At 42.7% G+C, this 27,599-nt stretch overlaps 1 protein-coding gene across 2 annotated transcripts in view; it reads left to right on the top strand.

Moving 5' to 3' along the window:
* ALPK1 (alpha kinase 1) overlaps nucleotides 1-25,505 on the top strand; it is a 153,131-nt gene extending 127,626 nt beyond the window's left edge. For both annotated transcript variants that reach the window (XM_075543912.1, XM_075543911.1), the window contains 6 exons: nucleotides 932-1,036; nucleotides 1,791-3,903; nucleotides 4,750-4,903; nucleotides 10,603-10,765; nucleotides 12,382-12,568; nucleotides 25,154-25,505. In XM_075543912.1, the coding sequence (XP_075400027.1) occupies nucleotides 932-1,036; nucleotides 1,791-3,903; nucleotides 4,750-4,903; nucleotides 10,603-10,765; nucleotides 12,382-12,568; nucleotides 25,154-25,335 (2,904 nt within the window). In that variant the 3' untranslated portion in view covers nucleotides 25,336-25,505. The remainder of the gene's footprint in view (nucleotides 1-931; nucleotides 1,037-1,790; nucleotides 3,904-4,749; nucleotides 4,904-10,602; nucleotides 10,766-12,381; nucleotides 12,569-25,153) is intronic.
* The last annotated feature ends 2,094 nt before the right edge of the window (nucleotides 25,506-27,599 follow it).

Raw genomic sequence — 27,599 nt, 5'->3', positions numbered from 1 at the left:
CTTCGAGCCTCTAAATGATGTCATCAAGCTGCAATGTGATTGACAGGCTAGACTCCACCCCTTTGCAAGTTGACAGGAGATTACTTATCTGCCACATAAGGCAAAAGGTAGTCTTTTCATTAACTAAGTGGAGATCCAGATGGACTGACACAGCGCTGCAACAGTGGACTGAAGCACAGGAAGAATTATGAGAATAGTGCGGGCCCAGGCAGTGTTTCGATTCTGTCATGCATAGGACCACGCTGGGTCAGAACCGACTGCATGGCACCTAGCCACAGCAACAAGGGAACCGAAATCATCTCCACTGTTTGCCCAGCCAGCAACGGGCAGATTTTGGAGCAAACCTAGATCATGTAAAAGGGTCCAGAGCATTGGCACAAAGGTTGAACTGCTGCCTCAAGCCACGCGAACAGATCCTTGTGATGAACACACTGGGGTTCGCTGGACACTGGTAATGTTCTCGTTTATACTGGGCTGGGTTTGTTTTTTTTAATAGACAGAACAGCTAAAGTAGCTAGACTTCGTTCTAAGTAGTGTAGTATAAGAACACATGTGCGTGTTGTCAGTGGACTAAATCTTGCTCATGCAGTCAGATCCACACAGAAAGAGTTCGAGTCCTTGCTTCATGAAGGTGACCCTGATGCGTGTTCAGAATAACAGACTCCCTTCCTACCGAGCTCCTCCCTCTCTCTTCGTTGTTTTCTTTCTTTTGGAACACTTATCACCATTTTACTCATTTTGTGTTTTGACTGGCGCTCCTCACATCTCCAACCAAAGAGCTAAGCTCATTGACATTCTGTTCTGACATGTGATAAGGGACAGGACCCCATCAGAACTTGAGACAAAAGCGAAATGATTTCCCAGCCTGCTTGTCTTCTGCTGATGAATAAGCACTCACCTGCGTTCTGCTTTGCCTCTTGCTTGTCCGCAGGGTCTCCTACGGGAGTTCGACCACCACTTGCTCTCGGCGGCAGAAGTCTGCAAGCTGGCGGCTGCCTTCACCCCGTACACACCCCTCTTTGTTCTCACCGCCATGGTAAAGAAGGGAGCCCTCACTGTACCTTTTCCCCAGAGTTCTCCGCAGAGCTAGGGAGAGGGAATGGCTAATCGTGGTAAATAGGCTTTGTGTCACGTGGTTGCCTGTGGTGGCCAGGCTCCCTGTATGGAAAGCTTTGATCCATCCAGGGGCAGCTTTTTGGTGGGACTATGAGATATAACCTGCTGTGCTTCAGAGCAATGGTTCCTTAGCCTACCTGACCACCAGAGTCACCCAGGAAGCCCTTTCAAAATACACATTCCTACATTAGCCCTAGAGAGTGAGTGTAAATCTCTGGAATTGGTTTTCCAGACCATGTGTCATGTTAAGATACCTCTCATGTTGTACTGATGCAGTAAATGAGTGATGTGTTTACACACAGCAGCCTTGCTTTCACAGAAACATGCCATGACCGTGTCTGGGCCTGGTGCATAGAACCTATGTGCACAAGACAAGAAACAGCAACACATTGATCAACTTTCCTCAAAACATATCAGGGCTACAATAGGTTGGTAGTTCAAGGGAATGCCCTACCCTTCCTGCCAATCAATCACACCTATCCCCGCCCCTCCTCCTGATACATCAAAACCACCCCAGTTCCTTAATTCGGTCTTCCCGTGTGCGTTTTCCCCAACATTTTCATCGGGCATTTGGATGCTTTCCTTCAGCGTGTCTATTGTCTGGCCTCTAGACAGGCAACGGGTCTCCTGACTCCCGGTTTCTGACTCCGCTGTGCGATTCGTGTTTTCCTTAGACTATCCGCGGCACGTGCTTCCTGTCGTACAGCAGCTCCGGTGACTGCCCTCCGGAAATGAAAAGTGTGTATCTGTATGAAGCCAAAGAGGCCTTTGAAATGGGCCTCCTCACCAAGCGAGACGAGGAACTAGTTGCTGGGAAGCAGGAGCTCCATACGTTTGTCAAAGCTGCCTTCTGTCTCACCACGGTGCACCGGCGGCTCCGGGGAGACACCGAGGCGGTCGCCGCAGCCCGTCGGCTGTGTGCTGAGGCGGTGGGAAAGTTGTACTCGTTCAGTGCTTCATCCGAGGGCCAGGACCGAGCCAGCCTGTCTCGGGAAATCATGTCAGCTGTCACCCGGGTGAAGGATCATTTACAAGTCGAAAGCTTCCCAACTGTAGAGCACGGTTGTGAACAGAAGGGCAGGTCTTACGTCCCCGAGGGCTTCGTGAGCTCCTGGGATAAGGTCCTCTTGCCCGGGCAAGTGGATTTCCAAGAAATCCTGGAAGCCTATTCCCAGCACCATACTTCGGTCTGTGAGGTTTTTGACAGCACTTGCGAGAGCAGCAAAAGCAGACCCCAAGGGAGAGGGGTCTGTGTCACTGCTCTGAAAACAGAGACAAAAAGCGCCGACACTGTGAGCACTGCTGACGAGCAACCACCTCATCAACAAGGCAGAAGAATGCCTTCCTCCCCAGCGGGCAGGAATGGGCAGGGGAAACCGCTGCGGGGCCCGGGACGGAAAAACTGGGTGCATTCGGATGCATTTCGAGAGGCTCTGGATAAAGATGGGGAGGTTGAGACGGAGCCGCCAGGCTGCACCAATGGCCGGGGAGCTGTTTTGAACTCGTCTCTGAATGACAGCCAGAGTTCTAGTTCTTGGAGCAAGTTATCAGGGCTCAGTTCTTCTACAAGTTGGGAGGAAGCCAATTACGATGCTGATCAGTCAGATGAAAAAGAAGCTAACCAAGAAGATCTTGTGGACACGCAGTGTTCCACCGCCTTCTCTGAAGAGCCGGGAAGCAAGGAGGGAAACCGCGTGGTGGATGCCTTCTCTTCAGAGAGTCACCTTTCTCTCCAGGGGTGCCAGGCTGGCAATGTCGACTCTGCTCAAAGACAACTACCTGGGCCCATGCCCTTGACAAGCGTCTCTCCTCCCAACGGAACAGGCATGTTCTTCACCTCTGCTACAGAGCGATTAAAAGGTGGCCCAGGGGATACCCAGGATATCAGAAATCTAGAAGCCAGACATGCTTCTGCTCCTCCCAGGTTGTCATGTGGTTCTGCGCCTTGGGCATCTTGTGATCTTAACAGGCCTAAGAACATACCCACGTGTTCATTAGTCCAGGTGGAAAACATCTTAGAAGAAAAGGCAGAAATTATCCACAGTGCTGAAGAGAGACATGGGGAAGAGGAGAAAGAAGAAATCAGTAAAAGAGACACAGGACTCACATTTAAAAGTGGACCCTTCTGGGTTGGCGGAAAAGACAAGGCAGCAGAAAATACAGAAGATGTGCCCCTCGACTTTGCAAATGTCGTGGATGACTCCATGTCAACATGTAGCTCATTCACGTCCTACTGGCCTGGCCAAAATTGTGACCTAGGAAATGGAGGTGGTTGCTCAGCCAAAGAGCAGCCCATCCACCCTGATGCCACCACAGTGGAGAAGGAGAGCCAACTGCGGGACCACCCAGGTGCTCACTCCACGAGTAGATGTGCCCCTCATCAGCTGAAAGCGATGAGGCCACCTCTTGGGGCTGAGACTTCCAATTCCTCTGTCAACATTCCTTCCCCCGTCCCTAACGAGGACTGCACTACCACAGAGGAAGGGGATCCACCTGGAAACATGCTAAACTACAGCCAGAACTCCAGCTCATCCTTGGCATGGCGTTCCGGATCATCTGTGTTTTCCAGTGGCTCTTGTGATGGGGACAGCCCTTGGTCCATCCTGAATTCCAGTGGAAGCTCTTTCGTTTCATTGCCAGGAAAGACAAGGCAAGAGATCCTGGCAGCTCGTACTCTGGAGCCTGATGACTTTGCCAAACTCTTAGCAGGAGTGAAGCATGATTGGCTGTTTCGACGGCTGGAGAATACAGGAGTGTTTAAGCCCAGTCAACTCCACCAAGCGCACAGTACGTATGCCCTTATCAGTGTAACTGTGATGTTGCCCACTTCACCCTCTTGCAAGGCATAGGCTCCTTTTGTGCCGTGGGAGTATATGGAGGACTGTACACCCTCTATGGGGCTCCCTCACATTTTTTATGGTGGGTCCTAACGTTTACAAAGACTAGAAAGTGGTTCAGGTTACCCCATGTTATGAGAACCTATTGTGAGGAGGTGGGAGGCCGTGAAGAGACGTGAATCTCAGGGGACTTAGCAAGAGCCCCCAATCAGGGTGGAAAGCAGCTTTGAATGGTCATTGCCAACCATCTCAATGGTCTATCTATACATATCATCCATCTGCACATATCATCTATCTATACATATCATCTATCTATAAATACCATCTATTTATACATACCATCTATCTATACATATCTTCGACTCAGCATCTATCTTCTCTTTTGATACTCATTACCAATCAGCTGGCTTCACTATTTTTCCCCCTTCAAATTCTAGGGGGACAGTATTTTACCGAGTTAAATATCATTCTTCTGTTGGGCAGAGATTTTCACACCTGTTCACCTCAGAGAGTTCTTGTCGGTTGATGAGCTGGTCAGGTCCCAACTCTACTTGGATTGAGCAGCTACACATGCTTAAGGGGCAGCCCAAGTTCACTTCCAGAGCCTGAGTTGGGGCAATCCCACAGTGTCAAATGTGTCTAATAACAACTTAGAAATGGCAAAGAAAAAAAGGGGGGCAGAGGTTAGAAGTGAAGAAAGTGTATCAAGGAGTAAAGAACTTGAGATGAAACTGCTCATGAATCATAATCTTGTGCCTTCCCAACTAAACCCACTGTCATCAAACTGTTTTTCTAGATGCTCTTCTGTTAAAGTATTCCAAGAAATCTGAGTTGTGGACAGCCCAGGAAACGGCTGTATATTTGGGGGACTACCTGAATGTTAAGAAGAAAGGAAAGCAAAGAAGGGCCTTTTGGGTTCATTATCTTCATCAGGAAGAAATTCTGGGGAGGTATTGCATAAAACGACCTATACCATTCATGTTAAAAAACTAATTTACACTCTGCTAACTAACAATTCCTGAGTGGCTGAAATAGTTGAAAGAAGTGGCCAAAATATATGTTTTCTGATTTCCTCTTCCTCCTTCTAATTAATTGATAAATTAATTAAACACTATGTGTTTAATTAATCCAGTTAATCCATGGTAGATTATCTGTTGTACTGGATCCTTTATGTACCTATTTTCAAATCCATTAAGGAAACATTATTCACCCGACTGTATAGATTTCTTAAATGTAGTTTCTGGACATGCCAGAACAAAGATTCTTAAAGACTCTCACTAAAAAAAATGTGTACAAAAAGGCTAAGTAGACCATGAAAGTCACATCTTAAGTAATTTAGTAAGCCTGCAAGAAGGGTGCAGAGAGCTTCCGACTCCAGGGATGAAGCCTGTCTCCGGGCGGATGTGATTGCTGAAGCTTTGGGACAGCTTCCAGAGAAGTTTGGTGTAGGGGGATGGGGAGGGAACCACTAGTGATAAAACTTACACATCAAATAGAAAGAGTTTGAAGACTCTCCACACAAAGTACTGAACCAAGAATCCTTAGAGAAAAAGTCATCTTGTAAAATCCTACTTCATTGTGGAGTTGGACGATTTTGTTTGGTCTTTTTTCTTGATGAAATCTCACAGGAACATTAGTGATTCAAGTGATTCTTATTGAGTTTGAGGTATATTTTTGCAACATGTATGCATTTTAAATGATATCGAGATCAAAAGATGCACTGCATTAGGTAAGTCTGCTGCATAAGAATTCTTTAGAGTGTTGAAAATCAAGGATGTTACTTTGAGGACTAAGGTGAGCCTGACCCAAGCCACGTCTTTTTTAATGGCCTTATATGCCTGTGACAGTTGGACATTAAGTAAGAAAGACTGAAGAAGAATTGATGCTGGCACAGAATATTGAAAGTGTCATGGGCTGCCCAAAAAAAACAAGTCTTTCTGGGGGAAAAATGCAGCCAGAATGCTTCTTAGAAGAAAGGATGGCAAGACTTGATCTCACGTCCTTTGGACATGTTGTCAGGAGAGATCAGTTCCTAGAGAAGGACCTCATGTTTGGTAGAGTGGGAGCACAGCGAAAGAGAGGAAGGCCCCTGGAGACGGCTGACCCAGTGGCCACACCAATGAGCTCCAGCACAGGAACGGTTGTGAGGACGGTGCAGGCCCCTCAGTGTGGTGAGTAGGGTCGCATGAGTTGAAACCCACTTGATGGCACCTAGCAATAACAACAACATTAGCCAAAACTTTTCATTTACACTTGATCCTGTTGTCTACCCAAATTAAAACAACGCTTTAAAGGGTAAAAGAAATTGAAGTATTCATTAAACAGCAAAAATACATTGTGATTTGTAAAGTTTTCTTCAAAAAGTTAATGGATAATGGAAAGCACATAAATGCACTTACTGTAAAGTTGCAAGACCAACTACTTCCTTATCGTAAATACTTTTGTTCAATAGCATAAATGGTAACGACATACATGGACTTCTCCAGATAGAATTCACAGAAATCAAATGCACTATTATCTGTGTGAAGAAATGAAGGAGAAACTCATTATTAACAGCTAAAACGAGGGCAGGGGCAACTATGGAACAGACAGACCATCAACTGCTCATATTCAAGTTCAGATTGAAGTTGAAGAAAATTAACACAAGTCCACAAGAGCCAAAATATGACCTTGAGTCTATCCCATTTGACTTTTGAGAAGGACAGGAAGACCCTCAATGAGATGGATTGACAAAATGGCTACAGCAAAGAGTTCAAGCATCAGAACATTTGTGAGAGGATATCAAGAGTATCATACATGAAGAAAGCAAAAGTCGTTAAAAAGGCAAAAGAAAAAGGTCAAAGTGGATGTCAGAAGAGACTGAAACGTGTTCTTAATTGCAGAAGAACTATGGCAAATGGAAGAGATGTCGAATTCAAAGACAGAAACTTTCTGGACAGAAAACCTCAAAGGACAGCTAGAGAAGACAAAGAAAAGACGTGTAATGAAATGTTCCAAGATCTAGAGATGGAAAACCAAAAGGGAAGAACCACTCAACATATCTTAAGCTGAAAGAACCAAAGAAGAAATAGTCAAGCCTTGAGTTGTAAATCTCAAAAGATTCTATGGGCAAAAATTGAAGGGAACATCAAAAGAAGATGGAACGAATATAGTCAGGGTAACAGAAAGAACTAATTCAACTTTGGTTTCAGACACTACTCTAGATCTGCAATTCAGCTGCCATTGTAATTCAGACTCTGGACCTGGTTCTCAGCAATGTCAGCTCTTTTACTAGAGGAGAGAAGATTCTCCTTTGTGCCACAGATGGAACTTTTCAAATCCGTTAGTCTGCACCTGAGGCGTGCTTTTGAGGCTCTGAGATCATCCCTCTCCTTAATCACACTTCCCATTGTAGGAAGGGCCAGCCAACCAGCTTCCCTCTACTTGTCATCCTTAGAAAAGTCCTGGAAAATATCAAACATGCGATCACTCAGAGCCTCTCCTTTAAGCAGCATCTCATCTTTCGGTGGTGCTACTTTAGGCATTATCTTTGCTACTTCACACCATGGATTAGAAAGAGTAGCAGACTCATCCGTGCTTTGGGGTGTTGAACTAGCATTAGTGCTGTTAAGACTAATCAGGTTGGAGAGAAGATTTAAGAAACCCATATTTATGGTTTTAATTCTCTAGAAGCACTCCTGGTACCAAAATGTGTTAGACAGGGTTCTCTAGGGAGACAAAACCAAATTTCTAGTAATTAGATAGATAGATAGATAGATAGATAGATAGATAGATAGATAGATAGATAACATAAGAAATGAACCGTAAAATTATATACAGATAGATATACAATACAAGAAATTAACAGTTAAATTATAAAGCAGTGAGACACTAGCAGTCCTTTAAGGCTTGAGGGCCACCAGTTCCTCCTCTGTAGAGAGAGTTGCATTATATATACCCAGGCAGCAAACAGCAAGGCAGGTCACCAACTGTCGGTCCCCAGCTCCAGAGATGTACATTCCAATCATGTGGGCTTAAAGAGACCTTAACGTACAGTGACACAGTCCACAGGCTAGGTGTTCCACAGGTAGTGTGCCCTTTAAATCGAGGCACAGAACAAGCAAGGCAGCTGCATTCTGGTCCAATGATTAAAGAGTGAGAGAAAAGAAAGGTGAGGCTCACCAAACCATTTATCTCTCCGCCCTTCAATTAATCCCACTTGTGTTTATCGGCCAGGCTGGAACAATAAACTAACTATCTCAATGCACCTCTTGCCAACCTGGCACCTGTACACAATTCTTTAGCCATATATACTTATATAATTTCCAGACATTGATGAAATCACACTTATACTCATCATCAATCATCTGTCATACATATAAATGAAAACACAGTGAGTCAAATTGTATCTGATATATCATACCTGAACAAAGGAAAGATATGCAATAATCACATAAAAAGAAAATACATTGACAATTACAAACCTCGCTTTTGCAATTGATCACATGGTCGTAATTGATAGGTAGAACTACCTTCTACTGCTACCCGTTCTGTATTACCTTTGCCCTCAGCAAGCACCTCAGCTGGCTGTGGTTTTTGGCCTGGCAGGGTGACCCAGACCTTCATTCCTGAGGGGTCTGGGTCATTATAAGTCCTGTCAGGATTGGGTTGCTGTAACTTACCATTTACTTTAATCACAGGGCATGGTAACACTAAGAGTCGGCCTATGGGATCTCCTGGATTCCAGACATATTCCTCTTTCCCTCCATTATGTAGCACCAGTCCAATTTCTCCTTGGTTATCAGGATCATCACACCACTTAGTACAGTGACACCCTTCCTGACCTGTTGATCCAAAGACATGAGAAACTCAAAGTGGCCAGGGGGGCATTCTCAGCTGCCAGTTCAGTGGAATCCATGCTGTGTTTCCAGGTGGGAGAGTTCTTTCCTTCGGGACCAGGACCTCTAGGCCTGAGGAACACAGGGTTGCTGGGACAGGAAACAAATATGCTGCAAGTGGATCACTAGTGAGTAGTGCCACTCCAGCTTCCATCCCTTGGTCCCTGGACCCATGAATTCTGGCTATTGGAGACACAACGCCATATATTGGCCACTGGTTTAAAGCATATACAGATTCCTGGAGAACATTGCCCCAGCCCCACAATTTGTTGCCACCTAGTTGGCGCCGTAATTGTGTCTTTAGGAGCCCATTCCACTGTTCTATCAAGCCAGCAGCTTCAGGATGATGAGGGACATGATATGACCAGTGGATTCCATGGGAATGGGCCCATTGTCGTACTGTATTTGCTGTAAAGTGAATTCCTTGATCTGAAGCAGTTCTATGTGGTATGCCATGCTGGTGGATGAGGCATTCTGTAAGTCCACGAATAGTAGTTTTGGCAGAAGCATCACCTGCAGGGAAGGCAAATCCATATCCAGAGTAGGTGTCTATTCCAATAAGAACAGAACGCTGTCCCCTCCATGATGGAAGTGGTCCTATGTAATCAACCTACCACCAAGTAGCTGGTTGATCTCCCCAAGGAATGGTCCCATATCTTGGACTTAATGTTGGTTTCAACAATTTCAGAAGGTAGCATATGAGCAAGAATCAATGGTACTGAAGGTCAAGACATACTGTAAGCATTAGCAAAAAACAAGGCTCCAGGAACTGATGAACCACCGATTGAGATGTCTACACAGCTAATGAAACACTCAAAAACACTCATTCATCTAAACCAAGAAATTTTGGAAGACAGCTACTTGGCTAACTGACTGTAGAAAATACTTTCTTGTACCTATTCAAAGAAAGGTGACCAAGCAGAATATGCAAATTATAGAACAATATCATGATATCACATACAAGTAAAGTTTTGCTGAAGATCATTCAACAATGATTGCAGCAGTACATTGACAGGGGGCTTCCAGAAGTTCAGGACAGGTTCAGAAGAGGACATGGGACAAGGGATATGATGGCTGATGTCAGATGGATCTTGGTTTAAAGAAGAGGATAACAGAAAAATGTTCACTTGTGTGATTGACCATGCAAATGCATTAGACTGTGTGGACCATTATAAATTATGGATAGTTTTGAGAAGAATGAGAATTCAAGAACACATCATTGTACATGCTGAACCTGTACATGAATCAAAAAGCAATTGTGTAAACCAAATAAGATAATACTGAATGGCGTAAAGTCAAGAAAGGTGTGTGTCAGGGTTGTATCCTCTCACCATATTTATTCAATGTATATGCTGAGCAAATATCCAGAGAAGCTGGATTACATAAAGAGGAATGCAGCATTGGGATTGTAGGAAAACTTATTAACCTGAGATAAGTAGATAACACAACCTTGCTGGCTGAAAGTGAGGCAGACTTGAAGCACTTGTGGATGAAAATCAAGCATTGCTCACTGTGGAAGAATGATGAAGTTGTCTTGCTTCCATAAGACCCCAGACACTATATCTTTTGATAGCCAGGCACCATCAGCTTTCTTCACCACATTTGCTTATACATCCATTTTGTCTTCAGTGATTGTGTTGGGAAGGTACCTTTGCATATCTCTTTTGAGTCAAGTGTCAAGCACTTGTGCATATCTCTTTTGGTCTCTCCCTCACTCTGCAGTGAGTGAAATTACTTTTGCGTCTCTTCGTGTGGCTTCTCTCCATTCACAGATACGTTGGGAAAGAGTATAAGGAGCAGAAGGAGCTCTGGCACCACTTCACTGACGTGGAGCGGCAGATGACTGCACAGCACTATGTGACAGAATTTAATAAGAGACTCTATGAACAAAAGATTCCAACACAGATATTCTATATTCCATCTGCAATACTACTGGTAAGTTTAAGAAAAGCAAGGGGCCAGTTAAACAGGCCTGCACATATGAATTAGGTTAAACTCACCAAACTCACTGCCACAGAGTCAATGCTGACTCATAGCAACCCCTGTGAGTTCGGAAACGGTAAGAAAGCCTAGTCTTCTCTCTTGGAGCTAGTGGTGGTCTTGAACTGCTAACCATACGGACTATAGCCCAACAAGTAACCACTATAATATTGGTGCTCCTTGTGCATTGGGGTAGATTTCTATTACCCACCTGCTCATCTCCACTTCATTCTGTGAAAGCCCATAAACTCAGTTATCAGTCTCCTCTCTGCTTCATCTGCAAGAAATATGACACCTTCCCACCTTGAATGAATGCAGCCCTGCGGATCTTCCCTTAAATATCAATCCATCCTGGTATGTGATCTCACTTGGTCAAGTTAGCATGTTTACCATGCTTTCCTCTTGCATTGCCTCTGGGCCTTCTGAGAAAATACTGTAAAGATCATATATAATACAAATTATCTCCACAATAAGATGCACCAATCCCATTTTACATGTGTTAGTCCCTGTCTCTTGTAACCAAGGGACTACTAAGCCGTTAGTTAAACATTTTGGTAAGAAAAATTACCACCATTTTACATGCAAATAATCCTAATTATTAGGAAGTTGTTTGCTTTGATTCACAGTTCTGATTTCTCTCTGTGGGTCACAGCTCTGCCTTCTGGGACCATCGAGATTAATCGCTTTTCCCCAAGATAATGCTTTAAATATATGTTTTCTCTCTCTTTTGAATTAAAAGTGCTCCACTCTCCCAAGTATGAGCTACTTTATGCATACAAGGTTAAACACAATAAAATCAATAAAGGTGGATCGGAGCTCTATCAGACCCATATTTTATAATTCAAAATGAGAACAGTGATCATCAGTTTTGCACCTATGTCCAAAGGCATTCGATGGCAATGGGTTGTGTTGCTGTTTTTGCTTTGTTTCTTTCATGTGGAGTACTGCATTAGGCCAGGCATTTAATAGTAAACATCGACTGTAACTTTTGAAACAAATGGCAAAAATACTGGAGCTGGAATTTTAACCCAGAATCCAGTGTGTGATCTAGATGCATTCGCTGGCAAGCCAGGACACAGGTAACCTAAAGACCTAATTTTTGGATGAGCCTGTCAATAAAAGAATGATAGTAATTTTAGGTTGTAGCATATGCCAAGAACTTCATGCTTGGTAACGTAGAAGAGCAGTGAAGAAGAGGAAGACCGTCCAGGAGAAAGATTGACACAGTGGCTGCAACTGTGAGGATGATGGAGGCCTGGGCAGGGTTTCATTCTGTCGTACATAAGGCAGCTATGCGTCAGAACTTGACTCAGTGTCACCTAACAAGAGCGCCATGTGCCATAGACAGTGGAAGCACTTGATATGTTTCTCATACGATCCACTGACAATCCTTTGAAGTAGCTCTTACTTAGCCCTATCATAGACGAGGAAACGGAAATTTCAGTTAAATATCCATGCTCCCAAGTGGCAAAGCCTAGGTGCAAACCCAAAGCTACTTAACTACATAGCCCAAGGCCTTTACTATAATGTTCTGCTTCCTCCCCATTTCTGTTTCTTGTTTTTTTCCCCAGATTTTAGAGGACAAGACAATAAAGGGATGTATCAGCGTGGAACCGTATATGCTGGGAGAATTTGTAAAATTATCGAATAACACGAGAGTGGTGAAGACAGAATATGAAGCCACTGAGTATGGGTTGGCTTATGGCCATTTTACTTATGAGTTTTCCAAACATAGAGATGTGGTGGTTGATTTGCAAGGTATGTGGAAAATGGGAATTATTTTTTTCAATTTTAATATGTAAGTGTGAACTTGAGAACTAGTTGTGCCTGCCATTATTTAATACACTGTCCCAGTTTTTAATTAAGTCATTTGCTTTCACTACCTGTAGCACTTGATGTTGAAGAAAATGTCTAAATCTTCTATAAGAGTTAGACCTACTGCTGTCCAGTAGGTTTTGACTCACAACCACCCTAGAACCCTGGGGCTGTAAATAGTTCTGGGAGCAGAGTCTCAGTTGTAAGGATTGTGGTTTTCTTTATATTGGCCTCAAACCTCAAGGTTACTGCCCTTGATCTCCATCAGCGAGAGAGCAAGCTTATGTCATATGCCTATCATAAGTTGTTAATAAGCCTTCCTACAATCCTGATGCTGCACTTTTCTTCAAATAGTTCCATTTCTGAGATTATATGCTCAGCATACATATTATGTATAGTAAGAAGAGACAACTCTGATGCACACCTTTCTTGATTTGAAACCATCCAATATTCCATTATTCTGTTCACATATCTGCCTCTTGATCCATGTACAGGTTTCACAAGAGCACAATGTAGTGTGGGATTCCTAATCTCCTCAAGACTATCCATAATTTGTTATGGTCCATGCAGTCAAATGTCTTTGCACAGTTAATAAAAGGCAAGTAAACACCTTCCTCTATTCTCTCCTTTCTGCCAAGATCCACCTGGCAGCAGCAATAATATTCTTTGTCCCACATCCTCTTCTGCATTCGGCCTGAATTTCTGACGACTCATTGTGAATGTACTGTTGCAACCATTGTTGAGTGATATTCAGCAAAATTTTACTTGCATTTGATAACAATAATATTGTTCTATAATTTTCTCACTCTGTTGGGACAATTTCCTTTGGAAGGGTACAGGAAAGGATTTCTTCCAGTTAGTTGATCAGATAGCTGCTGTCTTCCAAATTTCCTGGAATAAGTACTTCCAGTGCTTCATCAGCTTGTTGAAACATTTCCATCGGTATTTCACTCGTTCCAAGAGCCATGTTTCAATCAATGCCTTCAATGCAGCTTAGACGTCGTCCCTCAGTACCAGTGCTCTTGGTCATATGCTAGCTCTTGGAATGGCTGAATGTTGACTAATTGGTTTTGGCGCACTGGCTCTGTGTGTTCTTTTAATCTTCTTTTCATGTTTCCCACATTGTTCAGTATTTTGCCCATAAAATCCTTCAATGTTGTAAATTGAGGCTTACATTTTTTTCTCCAATTCTTTTAGGCTAAGATGTGCTGAGTGTTTTCTTCCTGTTTGGATTAATAAGCCTTCCTAGAGCCTGATGCTAGATTCTTCTTCATATAGTCCAACTTCTAAGATGATCTGATCAGAATATAGATTGACTCAACGTGGTGAAAGGACCACCAGATAAACACTTTTCCTGGTTAGAAGCCACTCAGTAGTCCCTTGTTCTGTTCTAACGATTGTACAGTTCTCCATGATCACAATGAAGTCTTCTAGAATCCTCGCTCTTCTCAATTCTACCCATCATTTTTTCAGATCCACAGAGAAGAATGCCTTTGCATAGTCCATGCAATACAGGTGAATATCTTTCTACTTTTTACTTGGATAGCCTCAAAACACTGTAAGATATTAAAAACCTTGAAATAGCAGCGGAACATTGTCAGAGAGAGTGCCAGAAGATGAGCCCTCAGATCGAAAGACACTCAAACTATGCCTGAGGAAGAACTGCCTTGTCAAGATAGAGTTGACCATAATGACATGGATGGAGTAAACCCTTTAGGGCCTGAATTGTTAATGACTCAAAATGAGGAAAAATCTATATTCATATATGATCGAGAACCAGTGGTACTGATGGAAGAAGTTCAAGGCTTTCCTGAAGCTATTTAGTGAAAAACAAAGCACCTGAAACTGTTGGAAAACCGATTGAAGTGTTTCAGCAAGCTGATGAAGCACTGGAAGCACTCATTCTCCTAAGCCAAGAAATATGGAAGACAGTTGTTTGGCCAAATGATTAGAAGAGATCCATATTTGTACCCATTTCAAAGAAGAATTAAAAATTATAGAACAATATCATTGATACCACATGCATGTACAATTTTACTGAAGAGCATTCAACATTGGTTGCAGAAATACATTCACAAGGAGCTGTTACAGTTTCCGGCCAAATTCAGAAGAGGATGTAGAACAAGCAATATCATTGCTGCTGTCAGATGATGGATCTTGGCTGAAAGAAGAGAATCCCAGAAAGATGTTTACTTGCCATTAATTTATGCACAGACATTCAATTGTGTGATCCATAACAAACTGTAGTCTTCAGAAGAGTGGAGATTATAGAATACTACATTGTGTTCATGTGGAACCTGTACATGCATCAAGAGACTGTTGTGGGAACAGAATACGGTAGTACTACACAGTTTACAATTTTTAAAAGGTGTGAATCAGGGTTTTATCCTCTCACCATACTTTTTCAATTGTATTCTGAGCATGTCATCTGAGAAGCTGTACTATATAAAGAAAAATGCTGCATTAGGATTTTAAGAAGGCTGATTAATAAATGTACTTTCTAAAAGTGAAGAGGACTTGAAACACTTGCTGATCAAGAGTAGGGATGCCAGCCTTCAATACTGGTTACAACTCAATGTGAAGAACATAAAAATCCTCGCAATTGAGCCAATCATCCTGATGAACAGAAAAGTTGAAGTTGTCAAGAGTGTCATCCTGCTTGAATCCACAATCAGTGCTCATGGAAGTAGCAGTCAAGAGATGAAATGACACATTGCATTGAGGAAATCTGCTGCACAAAACTTCTATAAAGAATTGAAAAGTGTGCAGCAGAGCAATGGGGGAAGCAGAGCAGGGAGCTCCCGAGGGAGTGCAAAGGATAGACTCTGGGGCCAGAGCATGGCACTCCATTGGACTCTACTGGAGGACATGCTTCTAGGTAAAAAACCAGACCTTGGTCTATTTACAGGTTTTTCTTCCTTTTTAAAATTAAAATTTTTTCCTTTCTTTTTTAAAAAAATTAATTTATTCTTTTATGGGTCATCGGTTTTCTTTTTGTTGTCATCGTTGTGTTCTCTTTTGTCACTTTGTCTTGCTATGTCTTGTTTTTTGGTGCATATTATTATCTTTACAGATCAATCTAGATAAGATAGGCTGGATGAACAGTCTGGAGGAGAAAACACCGAGACCAATGGTTCCGGGGGGACATGGGAGAGGGGAAGGCAGGGATAAGGAGGTGGGGTTGACCAACCCAGAGACAGGGAAGTAACAAATGATCCAAAATTAATGGCAAGGGGGATGTGAAAGGTGTGGTAGGGATTCAGCAAGCAATGTAACCGAGAGAAATTACTGAAACCCAAATGAAGGCTGAGCATGATAGTGGGACAAAAGGAAAGTAAAAGGAAATAGAGCAAGGAACTAGGAGACAAAAGGGTATTTATAGAGGTCTAAATACAAACATGTACATATGTAAATATATTTATATAGGATGGTGGTGAAATAGATCTACGTGCATATATTTATACATTTAGTAGTAAGGCAGCAGATGGACATTGGACCTCCACTCAAGTACTTACTCAGTGCAAGAACAATTTGTTCTAGTAAATTGACATTCCAGGATGCACACCTTCCCAACACGATCGCTGAAGACAAACGGGTGCATAAGCAGATGTGAAGAAAGCTGATGTTGCCTGGCAATCAAAAGATATAGTGTCTGGGGTCTTAAAGGCTTGAAGGTAAACGAGTGGCCATCTAGCTCAAAAACATCAAAGCCCACATGGAAGAAGCACACCAGTCTGTGTGACCAAGAGGTGTATAAGGGATCAGGTATCAGGCATCAAAGAACAAAAAATCAAATAGTAAATGAGAGTGAGTGCAGAGTGGAGATGCAAAGCCCATCTGTACGCAACTGGACACTCCCTTACTGAAGGGTTGCGGGAGGAGACGAGCCAGTCAGGGTGCAGAGTAGTAACAATGAACATACAACTTTCCTCTAGTATTTAAATGCTTCCTCCCCCCACTATCATGATCCCAATTCTACCCTACAAATCTCACTAGACCAGAGGATGTAATAGGTACAGATAGGAACTGGAAATACAGCGAATCCAGGACAGATGACCCCTTCAGGACCAGTGGTGAGAGTGGCAATACCTGGAGGATGGAGGGAAGGTCAGATAGAAAGGGGGAACCAATTATAAGGATCGACATATAACCTCCTTCCTGGGGGATGGACAACAGAAAAGTGGGTGAAGGGAGACGTCAGACTGTAAGATATGACAAAGTAATAATAATTTATGAATTATGGAGTGTTCATGAGGGAGGGAGAGTAGAGGTGGGAAAATGAGGAGCTGATATTAGGGGTTCAAATGGAGAGCAAATGTTTTGTTTTTTAAATCATTTTATTAGGGGCTTGTATAAATCTTATCACAATCCATACATACATCAATTGTGTAAAGCGCATTTGTACATTCATTGCCCTCATCATTCTCAAAACATTTGCTCTCCACCCAAGCCCCTGGTATCAGGTCCTCATTTTTCCCCTCCCTCCCACTCCCACTCCCTCATGAATCCTTGATAATTTATGATTTTGTCATATCTTTCGCTGTCCCACGTCTTGCTTCACCCACTTTTCTGTTGTCTGTCCCCGAGGGAGGAAGTCATATGTAGATCCTTGTAACCGGTTCCTCCTTTCCAACCCACCCTCCCTATGTCCTCCCAGGATCGCCACTCACACCACTGGTCCTGAGGGGATCATCCACCCTAGATTCCCTGTGTTTCCAGTTCCCATCTGTACCAGTGTATATCCTCTAGTCTAGCCAGACTTGCAAGGTAGGCTTTGGATCATGACAGTGGGGGGGGGGGGGGGTGGAATTTAGGAACTAGAGGAAAGTTGTATTTTTCATCGTTGATACATCACATCCTGACTGGCTCATCTCATCCCCAAGACCCTTCTGTAAGGGGATGTCCAGGGGCCTATAAATAGGCTTTGGGTCTCCACTCTGCACTCCCCACCTCATTCACTATGGGAAGATTTTTTGTTTTGATGATGCCTGATACCTGATCCCTTTGACACCTTGTGATTGTACAGGCTGGTGTGCTTCTTCCATGTGGGCTTTGTTGCTTCTGAGCTAGATGGCCACTTGTTTACCTTTAAGCCTTTAAGACCCCAGATGCTATATCTTTTGCTAGCCGGACACAATCAGCTTTCTTCGCCACCTTTTCGTATGCACCCATTTGTCTTCAGCGGCCATATGAGGGAGGTGAGCACAAAATGATATGATTTTTTGTTCTTTGATGCCTGATAACTGATCCCTGCAGCACCGTGGTCATACAGGCTGGTGTGCTTCTTCCATGTGGGCTTTATTCCTTCTGAGCCAGATGGCCACTTGCTCACCTTCAAGTCTTTAAGACCCCAGACACTATAACTTTTGATAGCCAGGCACCATCAGCTTTCTTCACCACATTTGGTTGTTCATGCTCTTTGTCTTCAGCAGTTGTGTAGAGAAGGTGAGCATCATAGAATGCCAATTTAATAGAAGAAAGAATTCTTGCATTGAGGGAGTACTTGAGTGGAGGCCCAACGTTCATCTGCTACCTTAATACTAAACCTATAAATATATGCACATAGATCTATTTTCCCATCCTCATGTTTAAATATATTTGCATATGTTCATGGCTTTATCTAGACCTCTATAAATGCCCTTTGCCTCCCAGCATTTTCCTTCTATTTCCTTTGACTTCCCTCCTGTCCCACTATCATGCTCAGTCCCCACCACGGCTTCAGCAATTCCTCTTAGTTACATTACCCTTGATCGTGCCCAACCAGACCTCCCACTCCCTCCTCACCACTGATTTGGATCGATTGTTGTTCTCTTGTCCCTGGGTTTATTAACACCACTACCTTTCACCCCACCTCATCCTCTCCCATGTCCCCCTGGAACTATCAGTCCTGTTGTTTTCTCCTCCATTTGTTCATCGAGCCTATCTTATTTAGACAGACCTGCAAAGATAATAACATGCACACAACTAAGACAGAACAAAGCCAAGCAACAATATACAACAAAACAACAACAACAAACCAATTGCAAAGAACAAAGCAAAACAAGAAAAAAAGTTTGTAGTTAGTTCAAGGATTGTTTGTTGGCCTTTACGAGTGTTTTCTACTCCAGTCTGTTGGGGCACCACACACTGGCCCCAAAGTCCACCTTCAACATTCCCTGGGGACCTCATCGCTCCATTCCCTTGCTGTTCTGTTGCACCCCCTTAATGTTTTGTGTCTGTGTGGCAGGATCCAATTGGGTGCAATTCCCACACTGGGTCTCTGGTATTGTCCCCTGTAGGGCTATGGGTCAGTGAGGGGCATCATGTCTCATAGTGGGGCCAGCCATGTGGTCCTCTCTGTCGACTGACTGTTCTAATTGGGACCATCGACCTCACGGCCTGGTGGGCCATCATGTACTCCACTCTTTCCTCCTTCCTCTTCATCTGCTCCCATGTGCTCCAATCAGATATGTCCATCTTCCGGAGCTGTAGATTCAGTGCCATCCTTTGAAATAAATTCTTCTGAGGATAAGGGCAGGGTTCCACTTAGTAGTTGGGGTTGGGGCTGATCCCCAGACCTCTCCACTGGTTTCCTACTCCATGCCGGCATGTTGCATTCACATCTTGGAGCACCGGTTGAAGTCTGGTCCCTCTTTCCCTGTGGAGACACAAACAATACCCTCCCCTTGGGTGGGTTAGTGCCTTGTGCCCCACTACCCTTTTCTTTTATATTATTTTTTTTCCTTTCCTCACCTCCTTTTTAGCTGTCTACCATGTGTATCCCTGTATTTTGTCTGGTCCCTGCCATATTACCTGGTACTCACCCCAGGAATGTTTGTATACCGTAGCTTTTTCCCTATGCCCCTTTTGCATTTTTTTTTTAAGCTGACCTCAGTAGCCTTTGAATTCTTTCCATCTTTAAGTCAATGCTATCTTGAAGTCTGTTTTCTCTTTTTTGCCCTCTGGGTGAGGTTGTTCTATGTGGTGGTCTCTTATTTATGCTTGGTAAGTGTTGTTCTGCTGCCCATACTGGGTCGGCAAGGATCTTTTGTAGGGCTGGGTTTCTTCTAATGTATTCTTTGAGGTTTTCCTTGTCTGGGAAGACTCTTACTTCCCCATCTATCTTGATTGATAATTTGGCTGGGTAGAATATTCTTGGGTTTGCATTGTTTTCCTTCAATTTTTGGAATAGTTACTCCACTCTCTCCTCTTCTTCATAGTTTCTGCTAATAGGTCTGAGCATATTCTTATTTGGGAACCTTTATATGTGATTGCTTGTTTTTCCCTAGCTGCTCTCATGATTGTCACCTTTTCCTCAAAGTTGGGTAATTTAACTATAATGTGCCTTGGTGACTTCTTCTTGATATTCAGTCTAGCTGGTGTTATTTCAGCCTCCTGAATGGTTGCCTGGTTTTCATTCATTAAGCTGGGGAAGTTTTCCTCCAAGAATTCTCTCACTATTGTTGCAGATGACTTCTTTGTTGTGTCTTCCTCTGGTAAGCCAATAATTCTAATGTTCTTACCCTTCATAGCATCAGACATAGTTCTTAAGTTTTCTTCAGCTTCTCTGATAATCTTACTAGATTTGTGTTCATGTTTGTTAAAGTCTGCTTGGCTGTCCTCCAAGTCGCTGATGCGGTTCTCTGATTCCTCTAGTTGATTCTCAAGGTCTGTGAGTCTGCTACTGGTTTTTGTTATCTCCTCCTTAAACTCCCGTATTTCCCTTTGGTTTATGGCTTTTACCTCTTCTATAATTACATCCTGCTCCTGCATTGTTTCCCTCATATCCAGTATGACTCCAAGTAGCATTCTGCAAACTTCTTTCTGTGGCAGCTCAATGTCTGCTTTTTCTATGCATGTCATTATGTTCAAGACATCTTCTGCGATTGCCTTTTGTCTCTCCTGTTTTTTTCGTTCGGGTCATTGGGGCTGATGGCTGTTTGCATTGTGTTGTTTTAGAGGTGCCATTTTCCAGGGAGTCGAAGAGCACTGCTCTCTCTGGGAGACTTATAGGAATGCTTCTTCAAACTGCCTACAGCTTATTTCACTATGGAATTAACCTACCACTTTATCCTCCTATGGCTTCCCTCTCAGGGAAGTGACCCAGAAGGCTGGTGGTTTGCCTGCTTTGGTGTTGTGGAAGTTGGGCAGAAGTTCCTGCAGCAGCTTGGAACATTGAGCAGTGTTGACTGAGCTACCTTAAGACCCCAGGCACACAGGCAGGAATTCCCCTGTAAAATGTTGAGCAGAGTATCCCCTGGTGGAGGTCAGCAGGGCCTTTCCTAACCTCGGACTAGCTCCACAGGGTGGAGCTCACCTAGCTGGGTGTGGCACAGGCATAAATAAATACCCTAGGCTAAGGGGAGTGGTCTGAAGGTTAGCAGTAGTGTGTGAGAGACCAAGAAAGAGACAAAAAGGAGGGGGGGGAGTTAAAAAGCAAGCCCGCTGAGCCTGTGTGGGGTGTGGTGGGAGGTATACAGTGAAGAAATGAAAACAAACACAACAATGTAGCTGAGTCCCCATCACTGCCAGTGGAGCTGCAAGGGTTTAGCCCCTGCTCAGAGGCAGATGCGGCAGAGGCAAGCTGTGGCTGTGTTGAAAAAATGCCCCTGCGCAGCCCTCCAAGACTGGGGTGGGGGGTGGGTGGGGAGCAGAGAGGAGATGGAAACAAGAGCAACAACATAGCTGAACTTCGATCCCTGCCCGTGGAGCTGCAAGGATTCAGTCCCTACCCCGGGGCAGGTGGTGGCAAACTGTGGCTGTGTTGAGACCAAGTTGCCCCACAGGCTCCAAATAGTCCCGGCTCTAGCAGAGACAGTGGCGGGGCCAAGTTCAAGCCCCAGCCGGCCTCCACTGAGGTAAACCCTCTAAGCAACTCTCCTGGGCTGAATTCTGTGGAGTCCCTCTGGTATGTGTTACTCTGTCACCATTTTCCTGGAAGTCCTGGAGAGCAAATGTTTTGAGAATGATGATGGCAACAAATGTACAGATGTGCTTGACACAATGAATGTATGTAGGGATTGTGATAAGAATTGTATAAGCCCCCCAAAAATGATTTTTTAAAAGAATTGAAAAGCAAAGATATTACTTTAAGGACTAAAAAGTGCCAGACCTAGCAATGGTATTTCAATCACCTCATATGTATGTGTAAGTTGGACATTGAATAAGGAAGACTGAAGAGGATTTTGAATTCTTGTACTGGTAAAGAATATTGAATGTAGCACTAAAAGTAATGCTCAAAGAACAGACCTTTTTGCAAGAACTATAGCCAGAATGCTCCTTGGAAGCAAAAGTAGTAGGATTTTGTCTCGCATACCTTGGACATGAAATCAGTAGAAACCAGTCCCTGTAAAAAGGTATCATGCTTGGTAAAGTAGAGGGGGTAGGAAAAAAAAGAAGGAGGAGGAGGAGACCATCAAGGAGATGGATTGATGCAATGGCTAAAAGAATGAACTCATGGATTGTGATAAGAGTTGTATGAGCCCCAATAAAAAGATTTATTATTTTTTGTTTAAAATTATCAGGGCAAAGAATGTACAGATGTGCTTTACACAATTGATGTATGTATGGATTGTGATAAGAGTTATATGAGCCCCTAAAATGTTTTCATTAAAAAAAACAAAAAAAGAATGAACTCAAACATACGCACAATTGTGAGGATGGCACTGGACAAGGCAATGTTTTGTTCTGATGTTTCTGGTATACTCCGCTTTCAGCCAAGATCCACCTGACATCAGCAATGATCTCACTCCTGCAATGCCCATTCCTAAATCTGGTCTGAATTTGTGATAGCTTTCTGGTGCTACACTACTGTAGCAGTTGTTCAATGATCTTCACCAAATCTTTAAATGGTTGTGATCCTAGTGATATTGTTTAATAATTTCCACTGTATATTGAGTCATATTTCTTTCAAAGGGGTGAAATATCAATGGCTCCTAATCAGTTAACCAGCAGCTGTTTTGCAGATTTCTTAGCATAGAAGAGTGAGTGCTTCCAATGAGTCATCAGCTTGTTGAGACTTTTCAATTGGTATTCCATCAGTTCCTGAACTGTTTTCACTGCTGCCTTCAGTCCATCTTAGACTTCTCCCTTCAGTACCAGTGATTCTTGATCACATGCTGCCTTTTGAAATGGTTGAACTTCAACTAGTTCTTTTTGGTACAGTGACCCTCTGTATTCCTTCCATCTTCTTCTGATACCTCCTACGTTGTTCAAAATTTTACTCAGGATCTTTCAATATTGCAAATAGAAGTGCGAATTTTTTTCCAGGTTAATTTATTCCGAATGAGTTATTCCTTTTTGCTTTTCTAACATTTCATTATAATAATACTTTACTTGTCTCTCGAGCTGCCCTTCAAACTTTTTTGTTTAGCTCTTTAACTACATCATCTTCATCCTCCGGAAGCACTCCTGAGGCCTGTTCCTCTTGGTTGACCTTGCTGGTATTTGAAATACTAGTGACACCTTCCAGCTTCACAGAAATATGCAAGTCACCACACTTGGGCAATCTGAGAGACCAGCAGTGGAACCCATACTCTTCTGTACTTGTATACTAAATGACATTTAGTATACTTTTTTAATAATATTTTGTAACCACCTCAAAAGACTTTCCCTATAAAACCTGGTCGTACATTTTAAAATAAGTCCTATTGGAATAGTAGTTTAAGCACATGCTCATTGCAATTGGCACATTCCAAAAGCTCAGCAACAGAAAGATGGCACAGGACACTTCTGGGAAGATGTATGCTTTGAAAACTCTATGAAGCAGTTCTCTCCTGTCCTTCAGAAATCCCTTGAGTTGGAATTCAACTTGAAAGCACTGGGTTTATATTATATGTATTTATATAGTAAATATATAATTTTGTTTTGTTTACAGTCTATATTTCTCTAATTTATATTGTTTATTGACTTACCCTCCATCACAAGAAGTTAGCTCAAAGGATGCAAGGATTTTAGACTGACTTGTTCTCTCCTACTGCATTCCCGGTCTACAAAAGCCCTTTGTAGACTATGTGCACACAATAAATATATTTACTGAGTAAATGGATAAGTATATAAATTGACTAGAGCACTAAAGAAACTTCTGAATAGGAAAGAAATCGCCAATATCATAGGTTTAGGTGCAGTAGTGAGAGATCAATATCATGATTTTAATATGCTAAGTTCATTTTAAGGATCCAGGTAGCATCACAGATTATTTATCAGGCTGCTAACCTCTGGGTTGGTGGTTCAAATTCATCAGATGCTCTGTGAGAGAATGAGTGTGTCTGCTCACATAAAGATTTACAGCTATGGAAACCCTATGGAGTAGGTCTATTTTATCTAATAGGGTCTCTGAGAGTCTAAATAAACTCAAGAGTAGTGATACATTGGGTAAGTGCATGTCATTTTTCCCTCTTTCCTTGAAAATCTCTTACCTGAGTACCATATTTGACTGGTATTGTGTTCATCTGGGTTGACTACAGAAACAAATCCAGAGGCACTCATGTGTGTAAGAGTGTTATATCAAAGAGTAGTCGCATATTAAGAAAACATTCCAGCCCCATCCAGTTCAAGTCCATAAGTCTGATATTAGCCCATATGTCCAATATCAGTCTATAAATTCCTCTTCAGACTCATGCAACACATGCAATGACACTGAATGCAGGAAGATCACAGGCTAGTAGGTAGAAAGTCTTGTGGATCCAGTATCGGTAGAAGCATTTCAGCACTGGTGTGGGTCTCCTCGTGGCTCCTCCAGCTCCAGGGCTCTGGCTCCATCAGTATAGCTCATGTGGCTTGTCAACAGAGTGTGGGTCTGGCCTCCAGTGAACTATTTATCTCTATAGCACCACCAAATGAGGCCATCAAGCTGTGACCTGATCGACAGACTTAACTCCACCGCTTCACTCTTAATAGTCTCAAGTTGACACCAGATTATGTAACTACTACAAGTATATTTACTAATATTTCCCTATTAAACATAACTGAACTAAAACAAAAATAAAATAAACAAACCAAACTCACTGCCACTAAGTTGATTCTGACGCCTAGTGGCCCTACAGGACAAAGCAGAACTTTGGGTTTCCAAGGTTGTAAATCCTCATGGAGTAGAATACCCCATCTTTCTCCCATGGAGTGACTGGTAGTTTCAAACTGCAGACCTTCCTGTTAGCATCCCAATGCATACTCCACCAGGGCTCCTGATGGCTGTCCTATTTAACAACAAATCCCTTACCATAATTTTAATAAGCATAACTCAAAAAATTTACTGCCACTGAGTCAATTCCAACTCGTAGTAATCCTTCAAGACCGAGCGGAGCTGCCCGTGTGGGTTTCTGAGGCTGCAACTCTTTAGAGGAGCAGAAAACCTTCTCTTTCTCTCAGGGATCAACTAGCAGTTTCAAACTTAGCAGCCCAACACATAACCCTGGCATCATAGGCCACAGTATAAGTAAGTTGTTTAAGTTTCTTTAAATAAATATATACATATATATAGTTTTTTCCCTGAAGCATTTTACTGACATTTATAGGAAATTTGATACTCAGATGCATTTGTTTCTCTTCCAGGTTGGGTGACTGGTAATGGAAAAGGGCTCATCTACCTCACAGATCCTCAGATTCACTCTATTGACAAGAAAGATGTCACCACCAATTTTGGAAAGAGGGGGATATTTTATTTCTTTAATAACCAGCATGAGAAATGTAATGAAATATGTCAACGTCTTTCTTTGACTAGACCTTCTGTATAGAAACTGAATAAGTCATAGACTATCTGGATTGGTAACACAATAGACCTTTGTGTAGTTTACTAACAATAAGTTTTTCCCTCCTTCCAACCTGGTACCCTTAGGCTTGGGCAAGGCTATCAGGCTAGTTCTTATCAATGATTTTATTAAAGGAATTGGTGTATTTCAGCTCACTAATGCCTAGGATATCAGTCTTTTAAAAATAGCTTTATTGGCATACACTTCACAAATTATGCAATTAAATCATTCAATCATATTAAGATTTGTACAGTTATCACCACAATCAACTGCAGAATATTTTATCCCCATACTCATTGTTGTTAGCTCCCCATCACCCCACCTCACCCCCACCCTGCATCTTCCCCTGCCTTGCCAATAGGCAATTATCAATCCAGTTACTGTATCTGTAGATCATCTATCCTGGATTTCATATAAGAAAATCATACAAAACACAAATAGGAAACAAGCAAACAGAAAACCCTAACAACAATGACTATATAAATGTAGTAAAACCTCAATCAAAAAGAAAGCTCAAAATATTAAAACTGAAACAACTTTAAAATGAATTAAAACCAAGCCAAACGAAGCTCACTGCCATTGAGTCAGTGCTGACTCATAGCTACCCGCTGTGGATTCCTGAGACTATAACGATTTACCGAAGTAGAAAGTTCAGTCTTTCTCCCTCAGAGCTACTGGTGGCTTCAAACTCACAACTGTGCCGGTAACAGCCCAACACAGAACACTGGGGTTCCAAAGATGAATCAAAAGGGAGATCCAGTTATAAGGTATTATATTTTCATTTGATTACCTCTGCCGTAATCAACTTCACAATTCTCTCTGTCTGATAACAGGGTTATGCACTTCCCTGGACTGTGTTCAAAAGAGGTTCACTGGAGGCTTACTCCATGTGGGGACCTGAAGATGGATTTGGGGCTTCCACTGTCATCCTTCACCTTCTCCAAACTGAGTGTTCGTAATTAAACTCAGAGACCATTCCCTTCTTCGGATTTGGATTTTATAATTTACAATCCTGTGTCACCCAGGCTGGTGTGCTTCTTCCACGTAGGCTTAGTTGACACCTCCCTTCAATGGCTGCTTGTTTTCAGATGAGCCTTTAAGAGTTTCTCTGTGAGAGCAGGGTGACATCTGGTTTTCTCCACACTTTGCTCAAACACCCACATCTTCAATGATCTCTTCATGAGGGTGAGCGCCAAGCAGGGCCCTATCTGAAGAATGAACTGTACTTAGATTAGGGCTAGAAATAAGTGTGATCCACAAATCCATTCATATATATATGATGTATATAAGTGAGCCTCTGGTCCCTTTCGAGGCCTCATTATCATTTTATGATACAGAACATGATACATCATCCCCTTAAGGCCTAAGGTAATTCTATCGATAGTGTCATTAAGTTAGCCAGTGGTTCAGAATTTAGACCATGGTTGAGAAAAGGGCCTTGCACAAGTATAGGCCATCTTCATTCTGCAATACATGAGTTGTTCATTTGTGTAGATTAATCTTTTAAAATACTGCATGGGGGTTGGTGATAGGGCAAAACATTCAATAACACTCATTCACAAAGGAAGAACTCTACTAGGCCAACACACGTCACAGGGAAGCAGGGAGAACATTCACATAGTCCTGGACCACCATTCATTGGAACTCCATTTCATTCTTGGTGATTTCTAATCTTCCTCGGTTCACACCTCACACATGCCATGTTCCCATTGCTAAGGGATGCTTTTGAAGCTGCCGCTTCTCCTTCGGAGTCATGCTCCATCACAAATGAAGATGCTCTGTTCCATCCATGTCATTAAGGTCCACTCCACCGGGAGGAGCTAACTCTTCCCCACTTGTATTTAGAAGGACTCCCAACCTGAGCGGTGCATCTTCAAGCATTATAGCTGACGTGGTTCCATGGATATTCATAAGGTTTTCCATTGCTAATCCCTCCCAAGGGGACCACCTACTCCGTCTTCATAGTCTGTTCTTCATCTGCAAGCTCTGCAAAAACCTGTTTGCTGTGGGGCACTCTGCTCCTTAGTATTTGAACTACCAGTGGCTTACCTTTGAGCATCACAATAAGCAAGTCAGCACAGTCCAACACATGACAGACATGTGAGAGTTTGTACCCCCAGCACTTGCTTATTTTAGTGTCTACTTCACAATTGGTTCTGAGCACATCTTTTCTTCAAGAAGATAAATAAATGAGTAAATGAATAACTAAGACACCATTAATAATTCTATGCATTTAGAGTCTCAAAAAG

Source organism: Tenrec ecaudatus, chromosome 3 (genome assembly GCF_050624435.1).
Source record: "Tenrec ecaudatus isolate mTenEca1 chromosome 3, mTenEca1.hap1, whole genome shotgun sequence".
Classification (NCBI taxonomy): domain Eukaryota; kingdom Metazoa; phylum Chordata; class Mammalia; order Afrosoricida; family Tenrecidae; genus Tenrec; species Tenrec ecaudatus.
The sequence above is the reverse complement of the archived record's forward strand: the minus strand, read 5'-3'. Positions and strand labels throughout refer to the sequence as shown.